This window comes from Ptychodera flava, chromosome 17 (genome assembly GCF_041260155.1).
Source record: "Ptychodera flava strain L36383 chromosome 17, AS_Pfla_20210202, whole genome shotgun sequence".
Taxonomy (NCBI): Eukaryota; Metazoa; Hemichordata; class Enteropneusta; family Ptychoderidae; genus Ptychodera; species Ptychodera flava.
Genome location: NC_091944.1, coordinates 4078384 through 4101072, shown reverse-complemented (window position 1 = coordinate 4101072; position 22689 = coordinate 4078384). Strand labels below are relative to the sequence as shown.

At 37.3% G+C, this 22689-nt stretch overlaps 1 protein-coding gene across 2 annotated transcripts in view; it reads right to left on the bottom strand.

The window, feature by feature from the left end:
- Positions 1–1483: 1483 nt before the first annotated feature.
- The window catches only part of LOC139115189 (uncharacterized), a 35616-nt gene continuing 14410 nt past the window's right edge, over positions 1484–22689 (bottom strand). Inside the window, exons 8-16 of one of the 2 annotated variants that reach the window (XM_070677126.1) lie at positions 19308–19497; positions 16079–16207; positions 12742–12931; positions 12046–12152; positions 9716–9847; positions 5947–6189; positions 5571–5717; positions 3511–3645; positions 1484–2547 (exon numbers count right to left, since the gene is read on the bottom strand). In XM_070677126.1, coding sequence (XP_070533227.1) covers positions 2132–2547; positions 3511–3645; positions 5571–5717; positions 5947–6189; positions 9716–9847; positions 12046–12152; positions 12742–12931; positions 16079–16207; positions 19308–19497 — 1689 coding nt within the window. In that variant the 3' untranslated portion in view covers positions 1484–2131. Of the gene's footprint in view, positions 2548–2931; positions 3068–3510; positions 3646–5570; positions 5718–5946; positions 6190–9715; positions 9848–12045; positions 12153–12741; positions 12932–16078; positions 16208–19307; positions 19498–22689 lie in introns of those variants that run through there. The other variant, XM_070677127.1, reaches the window with a different exon arrangement.

Here is a 22689-nt window from a genome sequence, read left to right as displayed (position 1 = left end):
AAATAGAATATACCGTGCTCTGTGATTTTTGTTCAAGTATGCATGAATAGTAATTTACGTTCGGCCGTTGAGGGGGGGGGGGGGAGGGTATGTGCAGTTTTGCGTGACTGAAATGTTAGGCAATGTGGCTCTTGAATGACCTAATACTACCCTCTCTGGAAAGGAAGTCTGTAGTATTGTGTATAGGATTAGATGAGTGGTTGGTATGGCGGGCAAAAGAGATGTAATGTTCGGGTGACAGTCGGATATCACGAATAATAGTTTACCAAAAGTACGGAATAGTGTTATCATGAAAGGAGCTTATAAGACTGACACTGATAAAATAAGCATATCTAGATGACGAAATCTACAGAGGAGATGACAACAGCAGCTGTTGATGTAGATGACAACATGGGTAAGTCCTGGTGTAGATAAACATGTAACAACGCTTAATGTACTACTTATACCGTGTGTAAATCTTTGTGTGCGTATTATATTTAACAACCTGTAACAGTACCATTGCGAACGCCAACCACTGAGGAATGAGAATGTTCAGGATGCTATGTATATTAAAGATACTATGATATAACATCAATGGAAGTCATTTAGCAAGTTTATATCAGCTTATTACTAATTGTTATATTGCACAAACTTTGAACATTTCTCGATTAGATATAAAACTCTAAGACATTGACCAAAGTTGATGGAATTTTTTGAGCATGTTGATAATGTAATGATGATGTAACAGTAGTGAAAGACTTTTGTCACTTTCTCATCAGTTAATCAATAACTTAGCATGTTTAATGACCTTTACCGATTTGTACAAGTTAACTGGAAGTACTTGGCGAAAGTTGAAGAAACTTGCTTTGTATATTCTTGAGACGATTATATTGTAGCAGCAGTGAAAGACGTTTCGCATTTCTATGTCAGCTAATTTGCGTTAGCGAACTTTCCCATTTAGGCAGGTCATAGGTCACCGACATGAGCGTGCATCAAGTACGATCCATCCATCCATAATAGTTTTGCCACTCATAGACGCAAAAAAAGTAACAAACTTATACAAACTTATTAGACTGAATGAACGAAAAATATGCCACCGAAAGGAAAACCCGGTAAAGAGAGCACAAAGACCACGCAGAAGCCTCTCAACTTCAACAGCCATGCCACTGCTAGAGCATCGAGCAGGTCACAACCAACTGGAATGTTCTGACCAGGCGGACGATGGAGATAAGTCGAAAACGACCGACATACTAGCTGATCCCAAACTTTCTGTTATTGTGAATATCCTACTTCTTATTGGTAAAAGGTACATTTATATCTGTCGTAGTAAAAGGGACCTACCCAACTTTACAGTATACAAAAATGTTTAACTCTCTACAAAAAACTGAGGTTCACATTGCCTTCAGAAAAGAGAAAATCTTTCCCCATAATAGGAAGTAGGGCATTTATAGTTCTAAATACACCGAGACCCATACACAACAGACATGACACATAATAGTAATAATGTATGATTAATGTTTAATACTGTAATGGCTTCTGTAATGTAACATTTATCTCAGATTTAATGAGACATGAATTCAAATCTGTTTCATAACTCCCATAAAAATGATTTTAAAAAACTTTCCCATTTAGGCACATTAAACTGGGAGGACGACCAAAGTTGATGAAAGTAGCAATGACAAATAATAACGATATGCATTCTCTTATCAGATAATTGTTAACTCCATGGTTGATAAACTTTACCGATCAATGATATCTTGAATGACTGGAGCAAAGTGTGTGAAAGTGTTGTTTATATTATACAATTATAGAATACCTAGTAGTGAAAATAATAGTTTGCATTTTCACATTTAAGTGTTACAATTTGCATATTTAATGCATTTAATTTAATACTCAACGAATATCGCTTCTTATTTATTATTTTACTGACGTGGTAAACTCAAAGCGATGCCGATAATGTGAAAGAAAAGTGTCATTTTACAGACAGCTGCTGCATATTCTGTTAAATATCTATATTGTGACTGTGGGAGATTGGAAATTCCGGCTTGTTCCCATGAATGGTAAGAATGAACGCATTTATTTGCCGATATGCCTGTTTTACTAATATCATACTAATATTACCATTTTACAAAATGGAAGGCTTTAAATTAAGCTATGCAATATCGTCGTGATTATTCAGTCTCTCATAACGAAATGAAACACAATCTAAAATTTGTCGGCGAAGGGCAATTATTATCCTCCTCACACGACCTTCTTCAGGATGTCTTGTTCGTTTCCTAATTGCACTTTGAAGCTCATCCCAAAACTTCGCTTTTTGTTTCGCCGTTCCATTCCGTGTCCACTTTATGTATGTAACAGAATCCAGAATCCTCTTCATTAGAAGAGGTAGTTCAAGATGCATGACATCTTCTTTCATGATTGGTATCAGCCTTTGTCCATTGTCTACTAATCTTCTCATAGCTGCCATTGTCTCAAATTGGCACCATCTACTCTCTATGAATGCGGGAGAGAGTATCAAAATGGTACATCTACTTTTGTTCAATGCTTCTTCGATGTTGTGAAATATACCTGAAAAATCCCAAGCGTTGAAGGTGTGACCGATTATTTTAGTAAAAGTGTTTTGCATGTTATGGAGCTATTCGTTATTTTCTACATCCTGAAAAACACTGTTAGTTTCAAGGACTTTTTTAAATTTCAGAATCATAGTTCTTTCACAAGCCCAACTTTGGCGCGCACAAAACAAGGCACAGCGACTGTGGAGAGTCTATGGATTTACCTGAAGAACACTCCTGTTTTCCTTTTCCAGCTTATACCACTTTAGCTCTACAGAGTAACAAAACTCTTTCTACGCTTTTCATAAACACAAATATTTGCTGTTCATCAAAAAGTACTGTGATATTATATCCATGTAAACATCAAACTCTAAGAATGAATGTTATAATATGACCCTTACGAAATTGTGCGGAGGCAGGACGAAGCCAGTCTGAGCACTATCGCTCACTTGATCAGCACCCTTACTCTCCAGTCATATTATCATCATGTGACATTCATGATCTGCTATCCCAGATGACAAGGGCTAACCCTAACACTGAGGTTAAAAACACGACAAAGGTGAGAAACAGGAAAGGTCGGAACTAGTCCTTAACAACTGGTTAGCTCATGATCCCGCTGAATGACTTGCCTATTTTCCCCTTGGAATTGTGTACTTACCTCTGCACAAGTAAGATGTTTATTTATTTATTTATTTATTTATTTGTTTATTTATTATTTATTTATTTATTTATTTATTTTATTTATTTATTTTATTTCTTTATTTATATTGGCTTAGTATGAAAATCACAAGATCAAATTGAACTTCGGACAAATGTTATTGCTAGTCTGGCCCCTTACTTCACAGCTGCTCAAGATCTTTGCTAATACTTGAACTAAATATTTTCTCATTTCAATCAAAAATGATGTTCCCGCATTCTTTATATTATATGTGGCGATTGTGTTTAATCATTATCGAATGGCTGAATATATGGTACTTACTTCGGCCACCCTGAAAGTCTCGTTGATGCAGACAAAGCTTGTATCTGTTATCTCTTTCGAGATCTGTCAAAACAGTATCTACAAACTCTTCATCTCTGCTGCTATATGTCACAAATGCGTCACATTCCTTTTCATCTGCCAGTTTGTAAATAAAACATGGTCATTATTTCGTAAATTTTTGATACGATACCTTAAACCTACGGAATCACTACAATAATGTAATCATTATAGAATCAATTATCAGGTGTAAAAAGTTCATCGAAAACAAATAGGAAAGATTCCATGTTGTGGATATGCTGAAACCGGATGACGCAATATAAACAAATGTACAACAGCCTAGTTAGGGCTGCCAGAATAAAGAACAAATAGCCTTTAGGAAGGGACTTTGATCTGTCAGGAAAGGGGTGGATTGTGAGTTGACTGATTACAACATGATCACTGCTTCCATTGTTCAGCTTGCTCATTTTAATATTTGAAAATGATTTTAAGCTTATTCTGCTGATTTAGGTATGGTGATATATCTTTTTCCATCACAAGTCATTTCAAATAAATTCCACACCCTTTAGTCCGCCGCTTAAGCATAACAATCACGTGTCTAGTATAACAGGCATATGGAAAGCTATATAAAACAAAATTATCGAGCTTGTTCTATTTTGTGAATTTAGAATAACTTTTACGTTCTTGTATGTTGACTTAGAAAGGTAACAAATTGGTCAAAGTCTTGACTTATATACGGATTGTCAGAGTTGCAACATTGCCTCCCGAATATGCATTGCACCCTGTGTTTATAGGTTAGAGTAAATGAACTCCCAATGTACATATAGTTAAGAGATACTGCAGTGCTTGTTGTCAGATTTGGGTTTGTATGTATGGCATCATAGAGTGAAAAACTGTATGGACTCCTTTTTAGCAATACACAGAATACAGTGGTAATAAGGTGGTTGCGAAGCCATCTAGTCTCTGTCTCTGCTATTTCTGTCACCAGTGATGTCACTGCATGCTTTCATTGTCATCAGTGCTGTCATTGCATTATTTCACTGTGATCAATGCTGTCACTGCATGCTTTCATTGTCATCTATAATCAAGAAACTGTTATCTTGGCTGTGCCAATGAGTGTGCTGTACCGATCGGTACTCCTGCTAAGTCAGTTTTCTTAAAATGATAGAAAGGACTTGGAAATACAAGGATCGAACTGAACAATAAGCTTATAAGATATCAGCATAATCCTGGGGAGTCGTATACAATTTATTGTGAGTGACTCGACGTCGTCCAATTACACATATTCAATGGCAATAGTTTCATTAAGAAATTAATAAATACTACAAACTAAAATTTTTATATTTCCTTTTTGCTGTGTCTGTAGCGGACTCAATGTAAAACTAAGAATCGCCTCTTTGCGCTTCTCACTTTATCCAAATATGCAAGCATTTCTGACCCTTCTCTTCACTTTAAACTATCTTAACATTTAGGCTAGATCTGCCATTAGGCCAACATGTGGAAAAAACAATGATACTATGTCACATTTTGACGATTTATTTAGTTGACTAATGGATAAAACGAACAAAGACTGAGTGATAAATGAAAATTTGGTTTAATAAAGTAATCGAGATTATGACACAAGAGCAAACGATTTGAATCTTATGATCGCGACGACCACAACGTTATATTGAAATACTTATATTTGTCTTTTTGGTGGAATATTGTATGGTGTGTAACTGGGCGGCAAAGATAAGACACAACCATTCCACTTTGCTGTTTAATTGTTAAACCTTAAAAGAAATAAATGGAATTAATAAACAACAGAATAAATTAATGGAACCTTATGTACGTTGATGACCATGTACAACAAACATAGCATTTATGTAGAATGGTATCACAATGGATTCATTGATGAAATGCATGATGGGTGCAACAAAAAAAACCCGGATGATGAAGGCGGAAGGGGTGATCATAGTCGAACACCATTTTATCAAACACTGAGATGATAAGATAATGATAGTGGAGAGGAAGCTGTACTGTCTGTGGACACAGAATGTATCTACTCATTTATGGGTACGTACCGTCATCATCGTATTCTTCAATGGGAAGTGAAAATGCTAGATATATCTTGAGCCTGTACTTATAACCGATGTAAATGAACAGGGGCACAAGGATGATGAAAAAAGGTATGATAATTCCTCCGATTTTACGTACATCGATCGGTTTTGCTGTTAAAAGTAACAAGAAGGAAGTACAAGTAAAACGTTTTGAAAGAAAACTGATACAATATGATATTATGATCAAACAAGTCTTACGTTCTATCAGTCCAACATCAAGTCATCAGTACAGACATACATACTTTTAGTATCGTCATCAAAATAATAAAATATGGAATTAACCAATTATGTAAGATAAAAAGTTAAATAATTGTTTCAGAAGTTTAGTAGTTTACATTACCCAAGACATGTACGTAAAATGTACAGGTCGCCATGTTGTTACTGCCATCAACGGCTGTGTAAGTTACTAAAGTTCTTCCGATTCTAAATCTGTCTTCTGGTCGGTGTGTACAGGTAAAATTCAGGTGATCCGAGTTGTCGAAAGATTCAGGCTTGTTCCAGGTGACGGAAGCGAAGTCTTTGCCCTGATCTACGTACTGTGTGATATTAAACGGGCACGACTGTATTGTCGGTTTTATGTTATCTGTTGTAAGATATAGTTAAAAACCTTTGAGTTATTTTAAGAGTGACATCACTTAACATTTTTGTCAAAATACTCACTCAGAAAACGTATAAGGAGGTATACTTTGAAAGGCTAAGCGTTATTACAAAAATAGTGTTTGGACTCAACTGATATAGAACTCTTTAGAGGTATCAATTTTTTGAAATAATGAACTCCATAAATTTTGGATGTCTTACTCCTGACAACGCTGTCTTAACTGACAGAACCTCGGTATGATTTATCCTCGAGAATTTGAGATAAAAAAGAAACTACAAAAACGACCTTCTTCTTCATATCTAGATATTTTCCTTGAATTTTTCTCCTATGGGCGCCTTCCTTCTAGGCTATATGATAGAGAGATAATTTCAACTTTACTGTCATAAATGTCCCACACCTCAGAAGTAATATTCCGCTCTCATGGGTATACGTTTCCCAGCTTATTCGATATGCAAGAGCATGCAGTTCATATGTTGATTCGGCAGAGAGACACAGCCATCTCTCTTACCAAGAATACACCAGAGAAAGACTTGTCTCTACAATCAAGCTCTCTTTTACGGCAAGTATCACAGGATGGTAAATAAATATGGTGTCCTTCTTCGACAAATGATCGCTGATGGCATCAATGACATTGGTCTTTAGTTAACGACCACTACCTTTTTGACTTAAGGATTGATATATGACAGCTGCCAGATGTACTTTGCTGTCTGTTCTGTACTCTTTTGTGTCTATCTTTGTGGCAATTGACCATGTAAGAACGAATTGTTACCTATTGTTGCTGTACTATGGACGGGTATGATTGTGATTAAGCCATGCTTCACCCATCCCTGACATAAAGAATAGCATTTTTACATCATACTTCTGTTGAGAACTCAAATGTGTCCCTAACCTCAAAGGTGTCCCCATATTTTCAGTTGAACGTGATCTCCTAGCAGTCTAATTAATTTTTTATTTATATCTTGGTATAAAGTTGTAGAACTTTGTCACGTCCTCGGTACTGATCTATTGTTCGAGTCATTTTTGACAAATACACTCACTGTTATTATGTTTTAATTCCCGATGTATGTTATCTTGTGAAACCAAACAGGACTGCACGTCAATTTTTTTCATCGGCTTACATGGTTTGATTAAAGCATCATAGGATAGTACACATGCATAGTACAGGCTCTGGCAGTTGATATGATCGGCATCAATGACATTCTGCCATGTCAAACCTTGAATACTGCCTGTGCTGTTCTAACTATTTTGGCCAACTTAGGTTGATTTGGTTTACAGTCTTTTGGATTTGGGAGACAGAGGATTAAACATAGTCTCTCAGGACTTTATGATGATAGTGAAAACAGTCATCTCGGCAAATATCTGGCCCGGTGAAGCTGCAGGGGTGTACGCACAGAGGCAAAATTTTAGCAAGGGAGCTGTCATTATTTACGGCCTGAGGGTCCGAGGAATGACCTCTTCATAATTCCACAATTATATAGTAAATGAATATGTGTAACTAGGCTATATATCAAAGCTGTATGTGAGAAGTTTTTCTAGTGAATTTGATCGACTTCTGACATGTCTGAGGTACAAACGTTACACTGCACTACGTCATACTGGAAGTTCATTGGCATGATATATCAGTGGACGGTCAGATTTTAAAGAACATGTAAAAGTTGAATACTCTTAATTTGAACAAGATTACAACATTGATGGATGTTTGATTGATGGATGGGTGGATTACCTGGCTAATTCTGACGATTACATTCTTCTCCTGCTATATCCAACTACTTTTACGCAATTGAAGGCATTAGGCCTAATTTGACTTAAAATATGTCCGGCGACCTGTAAAGTTCAGTTACTAATAGCAAGCGCAGCGAGAGCGGCCGAAGGCCGCTCGCGAAGCGAGCATTAAGACTAACGCGTGTACAAGAAAATTAGAATGGAATCTCTATATACCTACGAGTTTGAAAAGAGAGCACTAATCCATGGAGGCGGCCATTTTGAATACTTTTACACGGATTGCGTGAAATTAAAGAAATCATCTACCACAAATCCTACTCGACAATGTGTATTTCCGACAAAGGAATCTCTGTATTCCAAAGAAAGTGTGAAATTTGGTTCAAAATGACTATTTTCGATCACTTTTGAAAGCCTGGTTCAGTCATCACTAGGCGCCGCCATTTTGAAACAAGCCAACTCTCGCGAGAACGAACGGTCAACTCACGCGAGAATTAAAAATCGTGTGTTTGAGAGCTACCGACGGGAATATCAAGTACGTGTTTTACATTAGACTGCCTCTGTTCCCACCCCTGTTACAATAAACTGATCGGAATCATGTAATTTACCAGTTTTAAATAATTTTCGTTTGTGAACTTGGCATTTCCGAGTTAAATTGCTATAATAATCTATAAATGTTATTCTAGAAAACAATTGACAGCAATTCAACCTCAATGTCCAAAATATGCATCATGCATCAAACACAGAAATTAGCATGCTATCGCCTGAAAACATCAATGACATCGATAACCCTACGCTGCGCTCGCTCTCAGGTCAGACCTGTTACATATTAGGATTATGGTAAACTTCCATGGCTTTGTTCACGATTAAGTATTGAATAGAAAATAATACATATGACTCTAAAAGTGTTTATTACACCCCACGTATTATTCAGGTACTGTGATTGGCTGAGCCTCACTCACGTGATATAGAACAAAAAGTGATAGAACATGGTTTAGGTGATATAGCCCTGTCGCGTGCGCTGATATAGCCCTGTCGCGTCCGCTACCACGTTCTGGAATACCGCGCGTCCTTTCTGCGCGTACCACATCATCGCGTACATTTGCTTGGTATTGTCTGTAAAGCAATGGCTTTTGAAAAGGTACAAGAAATTAGCTCGACCTGAAGTACACGACGACGTTTCGTACATTAAACGGAAAAAAGCTTGAACAACACTCTCTTCGTTTTTAGACGTTAATTCAACTTCATGTAGCATTGCGAACGAGCATGGAGGTAGCAGAGAACGAGCAACAAATAGAACGTTTCACTGTGGAGAGTCTCGATCGACACTTGACTGCATTCTGAGCGCAGTTTCGAAAACAAGTGTTTGTTCGATGTAATAAAATTAATAAAACACGCTAGCACGGGCAAGATCACGATTTGTTGCCTGCCCTAGGGTATCATCAATATTACCGTCATGAGCACCATCCCTTGGGCGGGCAACAAAACGTGATCTTGCCCTTGCTGGCGTGTGTTATTATTTAACTCAATGACCTGAATTGGCACCAGATATTGCTAGTACAGTACGCATTTTTCAAAAAGGTGAGCAGAATGAGCTTTAAATGATATGTGGCATAGCTTTAGGTACTCCGCTCACCCAAACATATAATGAACTGAGCTGCTTCAGGCTTACAAGGAGCAAATGAATAATACATAATCAGATCTATATCGGGAAAATACATATTGCCGTTGTGCTATAACTATCTGTCCACATTGACGCGCTTTTGACAGAGCATCATTGGTTTATCATTACCTATCTGGCAGTGCGTTCCATTCCAGCCTTCTTTGCAAATACAACCTCGATATCGATCACACGATATTGATGTATCAGGCAGGCAATTACAAGGTGATTGACAAGCAAAACCGTATGTATTATAGAGGCATTCTGTAAGGAAAAAGAAGAATCTGGGAATTATTTTTTGATAATGCCACAAAAAACACGAGGGTTTTTGAAACCATTTCGAGGTGTATGATACATCCCTGGACAGAAACTAATGCTGCTTACGGTAATGACGATGATGATACCAGCAGAAGCAGCAACAAAAACAACAACAACAACAACAACAACAACAACAACAACAACAACAACAACAACAACAACAACAACAACGACAGCAGCAAAAATAATAATAATAATAATAACAACAACAGCAACAAAACTCCGGGCCCCTGCCCAGGACTATCAATGTTTGGTCGATCTATATCCGCCTTCCAATTGTGTTTTACAAATACACATTGAAAGAGCAAATTTCGCTTACCATAAACCTATTATTAGTTGTTATATTATAGCTTTGTCAATACTTGTGAATTTTATGACATCATGCCCTCAGATTATTACTGATATTGTATCCGATTATCTAGCATTGTGGCCAAGATGTTTTCTGTATCTAAGAATTCACCGGGTTCTCCAAAACTATAAAATAGTAACAATGATGTGCCCCCTCCCGGACTATAATTGACTCAAAAAAACTCTGCACACCATAATTTACTCGCCTTCACCTCGTACATTATTATGTGCAAAGTTTGCTTTCGTCCATTATAGGCAGGGAATGGATACAGTATTGCTGAATGCAAATCACAGCCATTTGCCCAAAGTTCATCATTTATGGAGTAGCTTACGCAATATGACTTTAAAAGAAACATTGGTTAAGCGAATTCAACCAAGGCTATCGCAAAGAAACGACAAAAAGACAAATATTTTCAGTATTTTGGCCGAAATCTAGGGGCGATGGCGCATCCCAGCGTTTTCACCACCTTTCCCCTGTGGCCACTCGCACATTTGAATGGCCTCAGATTAGGGCAGCATGTTACCAGGGGATGCATGTTCTGCCACAGCGGGGTAATCGAGGCGTCGTAGAGGTCTGGAAGGCGGCATAGGGTCCTTTACGGGATCCAACCGCGCATCGGGCAGCATGCTACTTGCCACTCACTGCGGGCCCATGACAGTAACGCCATTGAATTTCATTGAGTGTTAAGTTGTCCGAATATGAAAAAAGTTACAGTTCTCTATATGTGTGAGCTACTACATTTTTTGTTTTTGTTTTGTTTTGTTTGTTGTTTGTTTTTGTTTTGGTTTTTTTTGGGGGGTGGTTTTTATGTTGGAGGGAGGGTGGGAGTTTTACGATGTGAACGAGTGTGGTAGTAGCTTGAATGGCGGAATCGTGACGTTGAGATACAGATATGCGAATGAATGATGACTCATAGGATATGACGCAAGCAGATTAGATGACAATGAATGTGGGGAAGAAGCAGGTGTAGATTGTGTTACGTCTAGGGTAAATGATGAGTGATAAGGCGACTGAATGTGTGGTGGCCTGTACGTATCAATGACATAGCCTTGGTCTCCACGCCTCTTTCCAACGTTAACCATGAATATAGCAAAGCCATAATTACCCAATACGTATATCGATACGCACAATGATAACTGAAAAAATATTGAGATAGACCCATTGTCAGAGGACGGTGAAACCTAACATTAAGTCAGATCTACTGGACCGTACATGCAAAATTGCTCCCTAAGAAACCATAATAGCCATGTTTAAAATATGCAATAAAATATTTTAAAACCTGGTTACTTTGTATATATTACGGAGTGTGCATATCAATCTTATTTGGGCTACATAAAAAAAGGTTTTACAATGATGTTAATATTGGCAAAAGTTTCCAGTCATGGCCTATTTCTTATCCGGAGTGTGCAGGTTTTAGTCATATTTCAAGACTGATTTTTATGAACACTAATTGATAATTTTTGAAATTATCACACAGTTCGATGCAGTTTATCTGTAAATGGTGAGTCATTATGCTGGGGCGATCTAAAACCTTGTGCAGAAAGGTGCGTTTTCAGGGTATACCTGTGAGAATGCTGAAAGAAAGAAACAGAAAAGTAAGACATCCTATGGTCTTCAAAAATCATCTGAACAGGCAATGATTATCCACGAATTGGTATGCTTATTACAGAACAAGATTGACCTTGAGATAGAGAAATGAGATAAAAATCAGGGTATGACAGATAAACATGTAATTGTGTTTCAGGGGAAACAGTAACAGTTATCATGGTAACAGAATTACATCAAGTACACTTACTGACGTCAACGGTGGATGAATCCCTGTAAATTTTGCCATCGATATCTTGTACTTGGCATGTGTACACTCCAGCCGATGCATCTGATACAGATACAATTTCGAGTTTGCTATTTAAACATGGGAAAATAAAAGAAGAAGTATAATTTTTCTGCAAGTATAATGCAAGTCCTCAAATTTAAAACTGATTTTCCGATTATTATTATTATTATTATTTCACTTTATTTCGGACAAAATATATCCATAGAAATCTCAGTACAATAATGAATTAAGGTACAGATAAATAAATATCATAATACACACTGAAGAAGTGATTTTAGTGGTGCATTATCATGCAAAAAAACCCCACCACAACCGCTCAACGGAAAAGTGACTTTATCCACATTTTGCGGAGATCAGAAATAAAATACATGCAATCATAAACTTGACGTACACTCGCATTTCCACTGCGTGATAACCGTACTATATTATAGTGTTGTGCCGATCATTTTGCAAAATAGCAGCAGCCCGCCGTAGAATCGAACAATATCATTGCGATCAATACACGGGTTCGGGTGTATATCTATAATAGTGATATTACAAATGTGGTGGCCAGTTATTGCTGTTAACTGAAATGGAAAGGACAGATTCAATGTTTATCAGTCATGCTCAAGGTGAGTGCGGGTGCATATCGATCTCAATTTCGTGAGTAATAATCACCTTCTGTATCTCCCTTCGCCGATTATGACAAAGTCGTAGTGCTTTTCTAGGACACATTCTTGACCATTTAAGAACCAGGTAATAGATGACGCGTTTACACTCTTTATGTTGTCAGTTTCACATAGCAGATTTGCTATGCCGCCAAAACTGGCCGCTTCATGTTTTGGAGACAAAACGATTGAAGGTCTCGCTGTAAAATAGATGTACTGTTGTAGACATAAAACTATATATTAATATGGCATATCTCAAATCAATACATTTTACCTTTTCGAATCCTAGTATCGAAGTCTTAGATATGTACAGAATAATTCGCGACGTATATTCAAAGGAGCATTGGTTTAGCATAGGTAATTGTGCGGGTTCGAGTGGGTTTACAATTCTAAACCTAACGGCTTTAGCTGGCATGTTGTAAACCGCACTCGGCGGTTTACAACATGCCAGCTAAAGCCGTTAGGTTTAGAATTGTAAACACACGAGAACTTGTACAATTACCTACTTATACCACGAAAAAAGAGAAAATTTGAAAAATACCATTGCCTAGTTGTGCGGTGCTATCAGAATGATCAATTAGCATTGCGCCTTAAAACACCTGGTGTCATTAGGGATTGAAATTCTGACACAATAGCATATTATAATACAGCTTTCTCATTGGCTAACAAATTTACTGCACTGATCCAGGCGCACATCAATGTGCCACGTGGTATGCTGCATGTGCATGGCACTGTGTATCGGCCAGGCCACCAGTATGGACGCATACTCATATATCTCCGGCACAATGTATTCAAGCGAAGTGGAAAGGTTTTGCTCGCAGTTTGACAACGTGATACCACTGGATGACGGAGAGGATTTAACCTGACGGCAAAACAGGAACGTGAAAGATTTCCTGCTCCCGTGAACAGTGCACAATTGACTGAAATACAAGAACAGGGCTCGAAATTAACTTTTTACCCTGGTAGTCCACTTGGGCTACCATTTTCTGAAGTTGGTAGCCCAGTGACAATAGCTGGTAGTCCATGAATATTTTAGTTTAGGGATACTGTACTCGTCCGTGTATAAGCCCCCGGTTCAGCAACACAAAATAGCAATATAACTAGGGTCTTCTACTCGAGAAACCCCATGTTATGTGTCACGAACGCTTAATTTATGCTAATTTATGTACATTTTGAACACTTTCTATCACTTTAAAAATCGGCTCACACATTCAAAGAAATTGTAACTTGAGTAATGAAAAACAGAAAAAAAATATTCTCATGATCTTTATGAACTGGCATGCCTTGTTACAACCGAGTATCTCTATACAGAACGTAATACATTGATACTGATCGACAACCATAGATAAAAGACAGTGAAACTCAGCCACAATTTCCAAGCTTAACTGACACATGTGTTTTATATCGCTGTTTCAAATTAAACTGATTACACAATCTCTGGATACAGAAGTGAGTTTTGTGAAATTCAGCATCAAAATCCCAAAACTTGACACAAGTACGTCTTGTATGCTGCCGATCAACAGCATAGTGTAAACTGGCATGCAAAGACTGCACACGGAAAAGCAACTCAATATTCTGGTATCAAACGCTCTGCATCTTGTGAAAACAACAACATAATAGCAGTGAAAATTGTAATAGTCACCAGAAAAAACTCTTCATAGATGAAAGAATAATTGCTTCAAACAAATGAAACTGCATGTTGATTCACGGTCCCTCCACAAAATTGTGAAGAGACCGCGAATCAACATGCAGTTTCATTTGTTTGAAGCCGTGGTTGATTGCATTTAGCTCGTCCCAAAGTTACGGACATCGCACGTCAAGTATTTCATCTCCCAGGCTTTGGTAGTTCGTGTGGGCTACCATTTCATGGACTTTGGTAGCCCCAGGGAAAAGTTGGTAGTCTGTGGACGCGGGACTACCGCTAATTTCGAGCCCTGAAGAATCTCGCGTACTTCAAAATACACGCAAGTCTACCTGGTCAGGTGTGTCAGTGTCGGATGTATGGGGACGTACCCGGAGCGAAAAACTTAAAACAACTGAAGTTAAAAGCAGCGAAGTATTCAGGAACCGACCACATTTGTGGATGTGTGGAATATCTGTATATCATACCGGCCATTAGGGCAGGTTAGTTTTATTTATTTTCTCACATTTTCCCGGCGTGACTGTTATCGTTATTGTTTCTTCCATCGTGTTTTTGAATGGCCAGTTTAATATGACATGATAATATTTGAAACGTTCGATGCAATGGGTCTATCCCGCCCGCTGAGTGTAGTCCTTTGAACGAAGTTTCAAGTGTGGGATTCCATTACTTTCCGCTTAAATGTCATTCCTTTTGGACGGCAATATTTTTCAATTATTATTTTCATTAAATTCAGATGCTGCAGCAACTTCTTTGGATAAGGGCTTCGAGGAACAACTATTTAAAGAATGCACTGGTCATCGTCCTGATGAAGAATTTCGCACGTACACTGCGTATCAGCAATTTCCTGCAGAAAACCGTGTCTAACGCTTTACAATCCCACAACCTGTGACAAAAGTTGATGTAAAAGTTGAAAAGTTCCATTCTCCGTGCTGCTCCTCAGATACCACTACGTTTAGTAACCTGGTACACAAGTTCATCAGGCCATATTTTCATTCAAAACAACACGGTGATAAGTTGTCATTGAAATGTAATTTCGCTAGTTCATTAAAAGTTGCCATGTGTACAACAATCTGCCACATGTTTGATTTTCGTTTGATGTAGATCCTTTACGCGTGCATTGATATGGAAAGTAGTAAACCTTACGACTGTATTCATATGATAATGAAGTCTATTCATTATACTGTAAGGTTTACTAATTTCCATATCAATGGACCGTAATGGTTTACTTATTTGCATAAGAACAATTGGTGTTGCGAGAATAAACGTACGGTGAGAAAAATGCATCACATGACTATGAGTGGTATAAAAACGCAAAGATATAATATTAGGTGTTTCACACAGAGTTGATATAACATAGTTATATGAAACATGCAAAATACAGAATCGCGTAAGTCACTGTAGGACGTGGTGACGTTCAGTTAAACGCCTAGATGTGTTTTTCTTTTCATTTATTATTTTTTATAACGAGTACTATATCTGTGACTTGGTGCATTATATCTTCCAAAACCATTTAACATAGCATGTGTGAAAATTTTACAAGATTTAATGCAAGGTCTCCTTCAATGACAGACCCTTGATTCAGTACACCTTTGATTCAAAGGATATTAAAGCGGAGAAAATCCTAGTTTGTTGAAAACTCATCGTCTGCATAACATTATTTACCGTAACAATAACAGATAAACTTTGTTGAACAACTAGCACTTACGGATATCACATGCCGGTCCATACCAACCCGTCGAACACTTGCAAGCCCCGTTAAAGACGTGACAACTGGCACCATTCTGACATATGCACTCTTTCTCACACTTAAATCCGTACTTACCAGATGGACAACCTGTTGATAGCATAAACCAATCAAGCAATATAAATCAGCAACCATTCTGATAACGTCCCTAGAGTCCAGCACAAGGGAAAAAACTTCGAAAGAGACAATGAATATGGTCTCATATCGACAACAAGCCTTTATTTTGGCAATGACATTTTGAAACGCACCTGCAACCATAAGGTACTTTTTCATAAACATTAACATTTAATGGACTTACCAGAACGAAGCGATGAGTAGCCATGTAAAGGTATTATAGAGTTCTACAAAATGTTATGACAATGATTGTTTATGATTAACAACAATTTCGTTGAAAATCATTATGAAGAATGGTATGCAATGACCTAATATATGCTCTGAATTCGTGATATGAATTCGTGATATTATCAACAAGATGCATTTAAACTTCACAATGTTATCGGGTTTTTTTTTCATGTTAATGGTTATGTTTATCTGCTGTGAGGTTTGATGAGTGGTCTGAAATTTTATATATTTGAAATCATTGAGTAAAATGCTGTATAGTCTAGTGAGCTTGAGTAAACAGCTGGTAGTACGTTGAAAGGAATAGTCGGTGGGCTGGAAGGGCCCACCGTGCACACCCCCTCCCGTAAACCTACATTGGGTATTTGTTTGTTCTTTAGGATCAGTTGAACTAGAAAAAAGATGTTAACATGGAATATTTTGGGATGCACTACCTCTCTGGGCTGGTTTTTGATTTGCATGTACCGCGAAAAATGGCGAAAAATGGGTAGGGGTATGGGGTACTATATCCTCCCCTGCGTTGAGTAAACTAGCATGAAATAGCACAAACCATACATTTTTGGAAAGCTCAGCTACTGCTCTTTATGAGAAACACCAACTTTAGCAAACCAAATTTGTGTACATAGAATAGGACGACTTTAAAATGATTTTTTTTGACAATTTTGAAATTGTTTACCCCAAATACCATGTAACAATTGTGATTTACTTTTTATTAAGCAAAATATTGACAGCTTTTCGTGTTTAAAATATTTATTCTGACATATCAAACAAGAAAAAAAGTGTTAACATTAGATATTTAACAATACTCTACTTCTCTGGAGTCAATTTTGAATTGCGTGTATCTGTACTGGATGTGCAAAAGCTAGGGGTAGGGGTACAACATTCTTTCCTTGATGAAGTAAACTGGCTTGAAATGCCATATACCTTATAGTTTTAGAAAGCTTAGATACTGGTCTTTTTAAAAATGCATAACGTTTTCGTTAAAAAATATGACGTCATAGTTTTGGAAAAATTTAAATCGATTTTTTTTCTGGTAATTCAGTATGAATTTTATTTTTGTGCTATTTCATGCTAGTTTACTTAATGTAGGGGAGGATATAGTACCCCATACCCCTACCCATTTTTCGCCATTTTTCGCGGTACATGCAAATCAAAAACCAGCCCAGAGTATGGGGGTGCACGGTGGGCCCTCCAGCCCACGGACTAAAAGACAGACTTTAAAGGCGCAAAGGAAAGAAAGGAAGGATAGACAGGCTTTAATGGCGGAAAGGCGAAACATTATTGTGTAATTCGTTTAATAATTTACACACCATACAGTACAGTACTTCCGTACAGTACTTCTATCCTTTAGGTCCTAATCAATCAGAGGTATGTTTCTCGTGCTTTCTCAAGCGCGTTGCAACAGCAAGATTAGATTAGTATGTGCAACCATAGGGGTTGCACAAAATGTCCGTCCCAATGGGCAGTGGTAGGGTAGTATTGTCTTAGTCTCAGCACAGGGTTTTTCTTGCTAAGGTGTATTTTATTTTAATGTATTGGACTATGATATGTATTGCCGATAAAGAATACTACCAGCCTTTTGTGTCTTTGTCACATGTAAGCACTGGTTTTGAAATAATTTCTTTTTCTCCTTCGCTGTGTCACGTATTTGTTCTTTGACAATCTTACGCCAAGTTTTGTACTATTCTGCATCTATTATCTATATGCGTTTGATCGCCTAATGCGCCAAAGCTAGCAACTAATCTGTGGACGCTGTCACCAGATTATCACGGGACTAACTTTGACAAAGTCAAGAACGAAGCACCAGCAATGTATACCAGAAGAAAGGGGAAAAACTCTCTAAAGCCGTGTCCACAGAAACCTACTTTTATAATAAACACTTCCCGATTTTACAAATGCCAGCAGTTTTGTAACATGTTGAAACAGGGACAGTTCAATGTATGGGTTCGTCGGTTGCTCCTTTGGTCTGCAGAACGCTGTTTGAAGCTGTGCAGTTGTGTCGTGATGTGTTCCGTCAGACCGGAAGCCGGAACTAGACAAAGACAAGGAAACCAAATGCCGGTAGTAAAAATCTTTATTAGCAATACATATCATAGTCAAAGGTAATATTATATGGCCCAGCCCTTGGTGTCGCGCCAGGGGTTAAGTTTTGAAATGTTATTTGTATTTATTCATGATTAGTAACAGTAAAGGATAAAATAGAATTAATTGTTACTTGCTATATACATTTTTATGACAACTATGGTCAGTTTACAGTCTGTTGAAAACAGTTCGCGTACACGTTGTCATACCCTACAGGTATAAATTTTCTGTAATTTGTAAAAATGTTGGACAAAAATTGGCAATCTTCACAGTGACAACTACCTATTGTGTTTAACAAGGAACGTATTGTGCCATCATTATCGTTGCAGTAGTAACTACACTGCTCAACTTCCACTTGCAAGCTGAAACTATAGCGTTCCGTCTAAAAACTGGCAATTTGTGCATCTAATTACTGACACAAAGGGCGCTTTCTAAATTAAATCCCATAATTCTTTGCGAATGCTCTCATTCACATGCACGACAGTTTTCTCCCTTTTTCCATATTTTAGGCGTGATATTAATATTTTGTATCAGTGACAAGCTGGATAATTATATTTATTGGCCAATTAACCCCCTATTGTTCAAAAATACCTATTCATAAACCTGAAGCAATATTGACACTGTCTCTCTTCAAGTGAGTGTTAGTCCATCTGCTCTTCGGGTCCGTATTTGCTATTGAACTAGACAGGTTACTAAATATTCGCTGAATAAAAGACCCTCACAGCAAAGTCGCAGTGTAATATGTTGATTTGATGTCAGGCCAACTTACCTAATATATATCCGTAGACTTCTTCTGCCAATATGAGATGATTTTGAAGATGGATAGAACAGTTGCCGATAAAAGGCTGCTTCCTTGTTTCAATGTTGTAAATGTCAAGCTGAAGCAGGCTATAGTGACCTTTTCGTGCCTCTTGTCGAAACCAGTAGGGACTAACGATGGCATCGGAAGGGAAGTCTTCCTGTAACAGTTACAATGAAGTATATGGGGTTATGAACGGTCGACCCTCAATCTTATTGCATGGGCATATCTCAAAACTTGACACAATCCCCGACGTTGCTGCATGGCATATATGACACCTAGACTGAAGCCTATATACATCATCAACCAAAAGTAGTGGTAGTGTACCACAGTATTAATAGTAATGATCTCAAGTAAGTAATTAAATAAACAATGATATAATATCAAATCTAAAATAAATAGGTTTCATTTGCACGAAAGTTTCAGCAAATTGGTATTTCAAATGTGTACGTCTTAATGCCCCCTGTTTCGACGGCAGACATTTTTGGGTTGAAGCTTAAGGTGTCCATTTTCCCAAATTCCCATAGAAAATAGATTTGATTACAATGATGTTGGTTTCTTGGATGGTGGTAAAAATGTTTCATGTCACATGTTTCCGTCGTAACCATTGTATGGGCTGATAGTATCATTTTCCAAATCCCACTGAATCTAGTCTTGATTGCTAAAAAATTACCTGAAGTGTGTTATTTGTAATAAATAACAAAATCAATGACCATTTTCATTCCAAATATTTCAATGGTGATTGAAAGGTTTAAATATACACAAAAGTGTACATAAATATTTTATGTAGGTATTAACATGTAAAATGTACACACATTCTCGCAGAGTTGGTATTGCAATATGTATCGTATATGCCAAATGGGAGCTAATGACAGGAAACCTCGAAAGATTGAAAGTGATTCAAACTCTACTATACAATACCAGCAGCATTCTGACCAGTAGTCTATTTAGTTTTGACATGTTCGATAATTTCGGCTCAATTGCCTAGTTTATCAGTTTCCCCGACGTAAATTGTTTCACATCTTGAATTAATAATACATTTTGCATAAAATATTTTGCTGCCAATCCTATTAGCTTTATCAATCTAAAATAAGTTAAGCACAAGAGTTAAAGAGGGTAGAGAAAGGATTGCAATGAGAATCCATAAATTTATGAACGTTTGAAAGGATTGCTCTCCAGTCTAAATATTCTCCAGTCTAAACATTCAAGGATATCTGTAACGAGAATTGTTACTTAAATATTCTGCTTCATTTATAAATACACACCCTTAATTTTTGCGTATTATTTCTAAAGTAAGCTATCCGTGTAATCCGTGTATTTTGGCTTTTTACAACTAAGCGTCAATTTTGACACTGTTTTTCCAACTTTGAGCTGTCAATTTGTTTTTGAGATTGTCCTCATTTCCTGCTAAACAACTATGTCATCAGCGTTTACGTGAAAACATACTTCTTCATCACAGATTTAAATTCCCGGGTAAAAATTTTAAATTACGTTGGCGGAAAAGTTCCAATTAATGAAAAGTGGGTAGGAGACGGGACATCACTTTGTCATACTTCGGTACTAATTGCGAGCCAAGGGAATGTGATGTCACCATTAATGCTGATACAAGAAAGTGGATTTTTATTAAGATTCTTGACTGCATGCCATTGTATAATTCACCGGTGATGTCGTTTTTGAATAACCAAAAGAAATCCATGTTTCTTTTAAACAAATAGAACGTCTATTTTATGCCAAGAAAAGCTGCAACTATCGACAAACCTTGAACATTATATTTCTTATAAATTTTAGTAATGCATAAAGACGATCAATACAATCCTGTCACTATCTTGAATAAGTTTTGCGCCTCAACGAATAAATTCTCTTAAATCCCAATATAAGACAAGTTTTTTATTTGACATAGTAGTGTACAGATTGTTTACAAAAGAAAAAATGCTAAGGAAGAGTCCAGTTATTATGGTAGGGTGGGCCGGCCAATTCTTCTTTTGGATAAGTCAAAATAGGTGACCCCCTACCCATTGACCCTAAAATTGATGCCTCCTTTTTAAGATGACAAAACTTCCATGCCCCCCAAAAGATTGTGTAAGTATTGATCAAAATTATGAACGATAACACTTGCCTAGAACTTGTATACACTGTATACTGTTTCCGAAGGTTCAAAGTATTCTTCAGAACTTATAGTGCTTCAAATTTCATGAATTACAATATCATCATTCTCATCCTCGACAAAAGCCGTGAGTCCACCGTCACTGTCACTATTAGTGTATCGAACAATTCCAAATAATTCATTATCAGAGTTTATCAGAGTTTCCATGTTTTTCTATTTCTCCAGAGTACATCATATTTAACTGCTTTGATTTTGTCTCTTTGTTCCTTTTGGTTGACAGAGTGTGACTGGGCCCGAGTCGCTTGGCTATTTTCGGCAGCGGTTAATTGCTGGTGTGGACCATCGCGTTCACACGACGACCTATGCGACAGCCCACTTCTAATGTTGTCACTCTTCTGTTCTCTTTTGATATTTATATGCCCACAGACTTTGAGAAGTATAGTATTTGTTCCGTTCTTATACAGATAATGTACATATCGTGTATGTATTGGACCAATACCTACATGGCCATTTCCGTGATCCCTTCTTGAACTACACATTCTGGTATTTCTGTTGATATACGTCTACCAGGTTGATTCAAAACTTTGTAACATTTAATCATATTCCAAGGTAATTTGTACAGTTTCACATAGATGCATTTTATAACATTCTGCATGGAATTCCCACATATCACCAAAATGCCAGGATATAAGGTCATGAAGGGGTCAAATAGCCATTTTGCAGGCCCAGCTACCCACCGCTCCTGAGGTTAAGGAGAAGCAAAGCCATGTGTGGAATACTCTGGCCACAATACCATAATGCTATCCGAAGACTGAAGATACTTTACTATATAGTATACACACATATTTAGAATTTATTTTAAGAGTTATCAGTAAGGGTATATTTATGTATTCCTTCATTATTGCTATAAATTGACATAAAAACAAAGTCAATGAAACTTTTTTTTTATCACCGCCATTGTGTTTACTTATCCAGATAAGTTTTGTAAAGCTTTTTCCTGGAAACTGGTTGGATATTGTTACGTGCAGAGAAAACGAACAAAAGGGTGAACTCAGCAGTTAACGTTTAAACAAAATTTATTACGAAAATAAAACTAATTGCTAAGTTAGGGATAGAATACAAGCTTTAAAGTGTACAGACTACTTATCTCAGCTGGGACGGCAAAGCTCCAGTCTCAGAGTTGTAACAGTCAGTCGGATGAATGAACAGTCCTTTGGTTTGCAGGCTTGAAGCTACACAAAGTCCACA